Source organism: Sinocyclocheilus grahami, unplaced genomic scaffold, assembly GCF_001515645.1.
Source record: "Sinocyclocheilus grahami isolate Dianchi unplaced genomic scaffold, SAMN03320097.WGS_v1.1 scaffold564.1, whole genome shotgun sequence".
In the NCBI taxonomy this organism is placed as follows: domain Eukaryota; kingdom Metazoa; phylum Chordata; class Actinopteri; order Cypriniformes; family Cyprinidae; genus Sinocyclocheilus; species Sinocyclocheilus grahami.
This window is the reverse complement of record NW_015505743.1, coordinates 558,401-568,010: the sequence shown is the minus strand read 5'-3', so window position 1 is coordinate 568,010 and position 9,610 is coordinate 558,401. Positions and strand designations below refer to the sequence as shown.

Here is a 9,610-nt window from a genome sequence, read left to right as displayed (position 1 = left end):
TCTGGTCTGACAGATCCAGCCTTGATAACACTCTCTAAACCTTACTCTTTCTCTCTTCATCCTCTTCCTCCTCATCCTCATCCTCCACTTCTTACTGTACTTGTACTCTTCCTCCTCTCCTTCTCAGATTGTTTCCATTATTCGTATCATCATTCAGTCACCTGTGCCACTTGTGCACTCTGAGCTGGCTCATATTTTATACAGTTGGTTTGATCACATCATTAGAAACAAGTGTGAACAATTTTGAAATCGTTGCGTGTAAACGATAACAACTGTGCTTTAGTTGTGTTTAACTTTTGCCGCTTGTGTGTAGCATTTTGCAGCACAAATGCATCACAGTGTGATAAGTGTTTAAGTGAATGAGAATGGGTTTAGAGTTTTGCAGAAAAAGTGCATGAGATTTGCAAATAGAGTCTAACTGCCTGAACGTGTTTAAGGTTTAGCAGAAAGAGTGCTTTATTCGACAAATTGGTTTACGCTAGTGAGAATTTGGTTCAGAGAATGGAGTTTAGTGTTTTAGCAATTCAGAAAAACTGTAATATGTGGTTTGTTAGGATATGACCATATTTGGCCGAGATACAACTATTTGAACATCTGGAATCTGAGGGGGCAAAAAAATCTAAATGTTGAGAAAATCGCCTTTAAAGTTGCCCAAATGTTCTTAGCAATGCATATTACTAATCAAAAATTAAGCTTTGATATATTTACAGTAGGTAATTTACAAAATATCTCCATGTAACATGATCTTTACATAATATCCTAATGATTTTTGGCATAAAAAGAAAACGCGATAATTTTGACCCATACAGTGTATTGTTGGCTATTGCTACAAATATACCCATGCTACTTATGACTGGTTTTGTGGTCCAGGGTCACAAATTACATCTTAAAATATATCAAATAAATGCAGTCTTGGTGAGTGCAAGAGACCTCCTTAAAAAAATAAAATGAAAGTCTGCGTAAACCAGAAGTTACTGCCAACTGGATTTCAGTATGGTGACGTATTTCCAACCGAAACGGAATATTGAGTAGAAGGCGGAGTTTTATTTTTGCACTCCTTCTCTCATCTCTCACTCGCAGCAAACTAAACGGTTGGAGGGGCGTGGTTAAGCAAATTCTGCCCAAGCCGTCAAACTGACGTCATCAGAGAAGGCATTACATTCCAGAGTGGAAGTAAATGATCAGATTTTGATTAAAGATTACTAAAACAAACTATTTTTTTCAGAGGATTAACTTGCACTGATTAATTGTTGACTTTAAAGGGCACCTATTATGCAAAATCCACTTTTACATGGTGTTTAGACATAAATGTGTGTTGGCAGTGTGTGAACAACCACCCTACAACGATAAAAATCCACCCACTCCTCATTTTTTAATCCCCTTTAAACTAAATCAGTCTCACTTAGGGATGCAGCGATTAACCGGTTTCGCGATTAACCGCGCTTTAAAACGTCACGGTTAATTAATCGTAAAGGTTCCTCTAAACCGAGTGTTTCTGTTACACAGAACGGAACTGTTGCAGCTTGCGCAAAACGAAAACAAAGTTACACTAGCGGTGCACCAGCTTAAAATGAGGTGCTTATCAGAGGCACGGAGGCTACTACATGCATTAGATGAACTGTGACAGAGGGACCAAACAGCGAAGCTTTATTTCCACCAGAGAAATACCTGTCGATAGTGTGGGACCATTTTGGGTACACCAAGAATGACCAGGGTGTCATTTAAATATTGCTGTAAAAACTGCTGCTAAAAAGCGAATACATAAGGAATAATGCACGGCTAGCTGTACATTGAACGATTTTAATGCACGATGTGAAGGCAAGAACCACCTGACGTGAAGCTACAGCTCGTTAGCTCCGCATTCTGCCCGCTTCAGATCAGAAAGAGATGAAATAGTGCGGTAAGATCACATTTATTTGAATTAATTATAACATTTAGCTACATTAATTATTCGAGATTGAGAGAGAGGTGACAGTTGCCTGTGTGAATTAGCCTACCTGCGTCTGTGCGTCTCTCCAGTAGACTATTTAATCTATTTTATTAATAAAAGTCACGGGGCAGCATTTGACAGACAGTTTGACAGACAGTTGATTACAATAATATTTCAGTTTATTTCCATCATTAGTAACAGTTTCCCCTGTGGGACAAATAAAGTTAATATTAGTCGTATATTAATAATAGGCTACTTCATTAACTTTGTTATGAAGTAATTAAATGAATAAATGCATAATAATCGTAAAACCGTGATTATTCCTCAGACAATAATCGTACCAACAAAATCTATAATCGTTGCATCCCTAGTCTCACTAGGCCTGCCGTTTTGATTCTCATGCAGTATGACGTCACACTGGGTTTGATTGACAGCCCTGCACTGCTATAGTTTCCGCCCTCAGTGTTTGTACGCTGTCCTCCATTTTCACTGCGCTCCAGCAGCTGTAACGTCAACAATGTCTCGCAAGCAATCCCGATGCTCTGTGTTTGGATGTAAGACTGAACATAAGAGTCTTCATTTTCTCCCAACTTCTGAGCTGCTGAGGATGCTGTGGATTACTTTCATTTTTCAAGTTAATGAGCCTCAAAATCTATCTAAATATGTGTATCACTCCAGACTCCTTTGTGAATGTCATGTTGTTATAGTGCTTAGCCGTTTAACCGCATTTGTGTGTGTCCATTAAGTATTTTTTTATCTGATCAGTGCCGCGGTCGGTCCATTGATCCGCACCGATGACAGGTCAGCACGGCGCGAGGTCTGTTTCGGGCTGTTTCGTCCCACTTTCAGTGCATCTGGCTTCCCATATGTACGGCTTAACACCGGTTCTCTCGGTATATATATGCTTAATGCTTAGAGAACTGAAACTGCAATGCCTGATGAGCTGTAAATAAGGTCTGTAAATAAAGAAAGTGGGTACTCTGGTGAATCAGTGTGGTGTACAGTGTGAATACAGCTTCTGCAAATTTGTCTCAAAGCTCTTGCCTCAGTAAAATCAAATAAGTTTTGTGGTTTATTTGTTTTCCCTTTGCTGGTTAGAACCTGCTATAGCTGATGTCAGTTCATGATGTTTTTTTTTTCCACAAAATAAAAAAAATATATTATTAAAAAAAAAAATGATTTGTGATTTGCCAAAGCAAACACCACTAATAATAATATAGTTAATGTATTATTATTCAAAGCGACTCACATCCTCTGTGTCCTTCACTCTCAGAATCTGCTCCCGTAGGTCCTGCAGGTCATTAAAGGTGGACTGTGCTGTGATGGAGTAAACCAGAGCGAAACCCTGCCCGTTCTTCATGTACAGGTCCCGCATCGCTGTGAACTGCTCCTGTAGGCAAACAATCAATAATCTAATGAGTTCACATTGAAGACTAATGAACTAATTGGCCAGTTGAGTTCATGCATCAGATTAAACTCACTGTGCCTGCAGTGTCCAGGATCTCTAGCATACATTGCTGCCCATCAACCTCAACTTGCTAAAAAAAAAAAAACAGAGAGAGGGTGTCAGTACTGCATTAAAGCATTTCCCTATATGTTGCATTAATACAGCTATACCAAAATGGTTTACTTACCTTTCTATATGAGTCTTCTATTGTGGGATCATATTTTTCAACAAATATTCCCTGTACAAACTGAACGGTCTGTAAAAGACCAGAATCTCATTCAATACAAATAAAGACCTGAATAAATACTACAGACTAGAGAGAAAAACACTACAAATACTGTATACAATGCCCATTTATAATACAGTAATGTGTAGAATTTAAAAATGCTGAAGTTACCAGTGCAGACTTCCCCACGCCTCCAGAGCCCAGGACCACAAGCTTATATTCACGCATGGTGGGTCTCTCTGTTGAGGCCTGTAAGATTCAATCACAACACACACACACACAATTATCATTCATCAGTGCAAGGTTTGAAGCTTAAAACAGGTTTTTGGTTTTCTGAGGACGTGGTTAGCACACTGAGGTTTCCAGAACCATAAATGTTAACAATATTTATACCAATTTTTCAAAGATTTTCATGGCTTACTAAGTATACAAGCGCCTTGTCGCCTACATTATTTTAAATCTACACTTTTTTTTTTTAGTGTTGCTCTGAAGTTACTTTAAAATCTAAATTATTTTCTCTGATTACATGTATGTCAGCGTGATGGGGGCAATGATCCTCCCACCCCTTCCATCAACCACATGACCAACGATTTCCAGATAGAAAATGTCAAGCACCACCCTCACAATACTAAAGAAAAGACTTCCACAACTTTAGTTTCATGCCGAGTTAGCATGCTTTAGTTATAAAGTTTGCATGGTAAAAAAAAAAACTCTTGATGAATTGTTTCTTTAAACTCGTTTCCTTTAAAGCACCGTCACTACAGCTGTATGTTTTACAGGGCTATTTGAGGTCATTCAGGGTGCACTTTAAATTCCACTCTGATCAAGGATGCAAATGCATTCAAATGACCAAACAAACAGCTTATCTACTGCATGTAGATCCAACTGAAAGCTATGCTAATGCACTAGTTCATTCAGCCTGAAGCAACTAAATCTAGAAAAAAGTGGCTCAATTAAAACTTTCTGAACACTGAGGAAAGTCAAAAATTACCATGAAATGAAAATTGTGATTGTGAACTTTTCCTCTTCTACTGTGAAGCATATCAGATAAAAAACAGCTTCTTGAATGAGGAAAATGTAAGGCAGAACTTGATTTTGTCCATCTGGAATTGATTAAATTGTTGTCGTTTCCTAATTGCTGCAATCTCATATGAGTGGCAGGTCGCTGGAGGAGAAGAATGACTGCCTTGTCATTCTATCTGACCCTCCTAAGATCCCATTTTGTTCAGTAAATAAGCAAATCAGTTAATAATATGTACAGCAATATTTTCAGTGATTGAGATTAACTTATAAACTTCAAAAATAAAAAATAAGGAAAAGCCATGGGTAAATTAAGAAAGATTCCAAAGGAAATCTTCCTTTCACACCACTAAATGTCAATCACTATAAGCAATAAAAAGGCACAGACAAGACTGTGCCATTATCCAAACCAGTGAATATCAATCTATTAGTTTTTTTCTGATTACACCTTTAAATGTCATCAGATTAAACTAAATATCACAAATACAGATAAAACCATTGCAACAGGTGTACAGATAACCATTGTCTCCCCTAGACGCCTCAATAACATTACGGTGTCACCAGGACTGTAATTATAACGTTACATCTCCTCTACAGCTGTGGGATCCAATCTGCACGAAACATTCCTCTAGTCTATACTACCAGCTGTAATGTCATTTTGGTCACTTGTCGAGTGAGATTGTATGCCAATGTGGACACCGGGAGTTCATATGTAAATCAAAACGCAGGTTAAATACAAAACACACAGAATTTAACTTGTTAACCAGCACATAGTAATCCCATTTAACGCGCACAGATCAAATATTTCCCCGTTAACATGAGGACAGGTATTTGTTTTCGTCTGCTCGCAGGAGAGACCGCGGCCTGTAAACGCACCGGTGTTTCCTGTGAACTTCGACAGGCAGCAGCGCTGCTGTGCGGGGGTAATTCTGCTCAGTCAGCCGGCCTGCGCCTCATTAGCTCGCGCTAGCACCTTAGCATGTTCATTACGCCAAGTTTTGTTGAGCGACCTTCCTCCCAAACCCGGCGCTCGCTGTATAGTGCGCGAGCTTGTGAATGTAACTGTGAATGACCGTGCCGAGTCGCGGTGGTTCGGGGATTCGTTAACAGTTCACTCACCGTGTCCCGCCGCTCCGCCGCGCGCTCAGACTCCGGTCACTAGGACTAACTGCAGAACCACGGAACCATACGTCATGACAGTCTGAGGACAACAGCGCCAGACTAACAGTCTGAGGCCGGAAGTGGGCGGAGCAAGTGTTGCCTTCCGCTACTTCCGTGTTTTGGACCGTTTCAAAGTTTAAAACAACGTTATCATCAAGTATTATATTAAAACGATTGAATTTAAAAGATATATAAGATGCACTTATATATATATGTGTATGTAAAAAAAAAAAAAGTAGACATACTACTATAGACAATTGTCAGTTTTTTTTTTTTATTATAGTTTATTATACATTTGTTTTTTGTCAAATGATTAACAATATAAATTTTACAAATCTTTATAAAAAAAACAAAAAACAAAGCTTGAGCATTTGCAATTTTTTTATACTCCATTTCAAAACTAACCACGTTTTTTCATAGAACAAAAATAAAAATATTAATTTAAATAAAATGTGTTTTCCCCTCTTAAATAGAAAAAACATCACACACTAGTTGTACCTGCCCCAAATAAATACAATTAATTAAAAATACAAAATCAAACTTAAGTAAATAAATAAATTGAAGTTATGCAGGCACACATTTAACAATAATTCTCAAAAATAACATTAATACTAAATTAAATCAAAACTCCATAAACATGGAGTTAATCCTGAGGTGCCTTTTGTCCAGACACTCGCAAAGAAAAACGTCCATATCTTCCTTGAATTGGAAACAAAACATGAAAGGCTCTTTGGCCAGTTGTTGGTCATCATTGATTTCCGCCTGATTAAATTGAAGGGCCTTTTCCTGGTCTTCCTGGTTTAATTTCAGATACCACGGCTCTTCCACAAAACCTCTGAAGGCATGGCAGTTTTTCCACAGCCATCCAACTGCGGTCAAGAGGTCTTTTACTATCAATGGCTCCTTCATGAGAGAAGAGTAAAAAAAAAAGGGATGAAATATTTAATTCATTTAAATAAACTTATCTCACAAGAGAAGAGATGGTTTGGCCCAGATTTAGCTGCTAGCTAATTTTCATCTGTTGTCCCTGGGCAGATTGGAAGTGTCCTCAATAATACCTTGTGTTTTAATCAGGATGTAGCATGTAAATCAAAGTTTTGAAATTCTGTTTTTCTCATGTGCCCCTGTTTGAGACAATAAAAACATACCATGTCGGCGATTTCAGTGTCATGTTGTTCAAGTGGCACCTGCACATCAATGGCAGCATGCTTCCGACAACAAATTAATTTTAAGTTAATGTATAGACAGATGTACAAAAAAAAACTTTCTGAGAGAGAGAGGGAGACCTTTCAATGGCAAAATTCTCCATCAGAATAAGGCACCACCATTTTCGACTTCAGACTTGCATATGGGGGGAAAAAAGTGTTAATAGATCAACAATTTAATAGATTATATTATATAGTTAATAGATCTTTTTATACAAAGACTTGACCAAATCATGCAGAAAACCAGCTAATTCCACAGGGACTACTATTACATAATATTAGACATATTATAATAATACGTTCATACCCCCATGCACAACAGCCTTTTTGAAGTGAATTTTGATGTGACTATTCAATTTGTCCAGTCTTGTCAGTTTTAAAATACTACTAGCACAAAAAGGGCAGTGAAAATTTCTGCAGCATGTTGTGCATTGCTCCAAAGGTGGTACTGCTGAACCTCTCTGAATCGTTATATGGTTCTATAGACAAAATCAAATACATTTAAAGCATTTCTCAGTCAGAAAATTGAACAAATGCAGTAAAATACAACGTCAATAACAAATGAAAATCCCAAATCATGAATATGTAACCTAACAAAGTGATACAATCCAATTGCAAAATAATTATGTGCTTAAGTGTCTTCGTCACAATGCCCACTTGCAAAATACTTAGAGCCCTTTTGTATAAGCGTTAATCCAAAAACAATCGATTAAATACACAAAAGGCAATTTTTTTTTACCGTTTTCTCTTCTTCCGCCATGATGATGCCGTTTTCATTAACTTTTGACTGAGCTCTCGTAATTACGCCGTGATTAACTTCTTACCGTCTCTTCCGCCATTATTAGTTTATATGAACTCCGCCCACTTCCGGCCTCAGACTGTTAGTCTGGCGCTGTTGTCCTCAGACTGTCATGACGTATGGTTCTGCGGTTCTGCAGTTGGTTGTTATTGGACACTCTCGCGGATGCAAACGTCACTGCAGCGCGCGGAAGGCTGGCCTGACACATTACAGTCACTAACGGGTTAAAGAGACATATGATATATAATTCTAAAATATGTAATCTTCCACAAATTCTTTGGTGCGTGCAATCGATAGAATTTTTTTAAATGTCTTATTTATTAATTTTGAACAAGTAATATATACATACATACATTTGACTTTGTTCTGCCAAGGAAATAAAAAAAGAAAGCTTATTTTCCATACAAATATGCCCGGCTCCAGAATCAAATCACTGAGGGTGCTTCTTAAATACATCGCCTAAAAGTATACATATCAAGTTTTTGCGTGTTGTGTGTGTTTGTTTGCTTGTTTTGTTTTTATAATAGATTAAAAAAAAACAAGTAGGTATAATAGAAAAATAATAGATAATGCTTGTGTTAGAATGTCATTATTTATAATAAATAAAAAGAAAATAAGTAGAAAGAATAGATAGAATAGAAAATGCTAGCGTTATAGGTCCCCTGAAATGCTTAGAACCGCAGCGAAAAGAAATGGTGAAACATCCAAACATTTAGTATCTCTGAAAAGCCCTGAATGTGCACTGTACAGGACCAGACCTAAAACTGTGGCATGTATACTCTCAGAGAAATTCACTAAAATGTAATATATATATATATATATATATAAACGTCAATAACAAATGAAAATCCCAAATCATGAATATGTAACCTAACAAAGTGATACAATCCAATTGCAAAATAATTATGTGCTCAAGTGTCTTCGTCACAATGCCCACTTGCAAAATACTTAGAGCCCTTTTGTATAAGCGTTAATCCAAAAACAATCGATTAAATACACAAAAGGCAATTTTTTTTTACCGTTTTCTCTTCTTCCGCCATGATGATGCCGTTTTCATTAACTTTTGACTGAGCTCTCGTAATTACGCCGTGATTAACTTCTTACCGTCTCTTCCGCCATTATTAGTTTATATGAACTCCGCCCACTTCCGGCCTCAGACTGTTAGTCTGGCGCTGTTGTCCTCAGACTGTCATGACGTATGGTTCTGCGGTTCTGCAGTTGGTTGTTATTGGACACTCTCGCGGATGCAAACGTCACTGCAGCGCGCGGAAGGCTGGCCTGACACATTACAGTCACTAACGGGTTAAAGAGACATATGATATATAATTCTAAAATATGTAATCTTCCACAAATTCTTTGGTGCGTGCAATCGATAGAATTTTTTTAAATGTCTTATTTATTAATTTTGAACAAGTAATATATACATACATACATTTGACTTTGTTCTGCCAAGGAAATAAAAAAAGAAAGCTTATTTTCCATACAAATATGCCCGGCTCCAGAATCAAATCACTGAGGGTGCTTCTTAAATACATCGCCTAAAAGTATACATATCAAGTTTTTGCGTGTTGTGTGTGTTTGTTTGCTTGTTTTGTTTTTATAATAGATTAAAAAAAAACAAGTAGGTATAATAGAAAAATAATAGATAATGCTTGTGTTAGAATGTCATTATTTATAATAAATAAAAAGAAAATAAGTAGAAAGAATAGATAGAATAGAAAATGCTAGCGTTATAGGTCCCCTGAAATGCTTAGAACCGCAGCGAAAAGAAATGGTGAAACATCCAAACATTTAGTATCTCTGAAAAGCCCTGAATGTTTGG

General features: G+C 37.2%; 2 protein-coding genes across 3 annotated transcripts in view; both read right to left on the bottom strand.

Moving 5' to 3' along the window:
• LOC107556321 (ras-related protein Rap-1A-like) overlaps positions 1-5,832 on the bottom strand; it is a 10,443-nt gene extending 4,611 nt beyond the window's left edge. The window contains exons 1-5 of one of the 2 annotated variants that reach the window (XM_016239400.1): positions 5,743-5,832; positions 3,775-3,852; positions 3,565-3,633; positions 3,412-3,468; positions 3,180-3,320 (exon numbers count right to left, since the gene is read on the bottom strand). In XM_016239400.1, coding sequence (XP_016094886.1) covers positions 3,180-3,320; positions 3,412-3,468; positions 3,565-3,633; positions 3,775-3,831 — 324 coding nt within the window. In that variant the 5' untranslated portion in view covers positions 3,832-3,852; positions 5,743-5,832. Of the gene's footprint in view, positions 1-3,179; positions 3,321-3,411; positions 3,469-3,564; positions 3,634-3,774; positions 3,853-5,499; positions 5,709-5,742 lie in introns of those variants that run through there. The other variant, XM_016239401.1, reaches the window with a different exon arrangement.
• Positions 5,833-6,290: 458 nt separating this feature from the next.
• LOC107556322 (structural maintenance of chromosomes protein 5-like) lies at positions 6,291-7,757 on the bottom strand. The gene is made up of 3 exons (XM_016239402.1): positions 7,729-7,757; positions 6,933-6,992; positions 6,291-6,687 (listed from the first exon to the last, which is right to left on the bottom strand). The coding sequence occupies exons 1-3, from the start codon at positions 7,747-7,749 to the stop codon at positions 6,406-6,408; spliced, it is 363 nt and encodes a 120-aa protein (XP_016094888.1). The 5' UTR covers positions 7,750-7,757; the 3' UTR covers positions 6,291-6,405.
• Between the last annotated feature and the right edge of the window lie 1,853 nt (positions 7,758-9,610).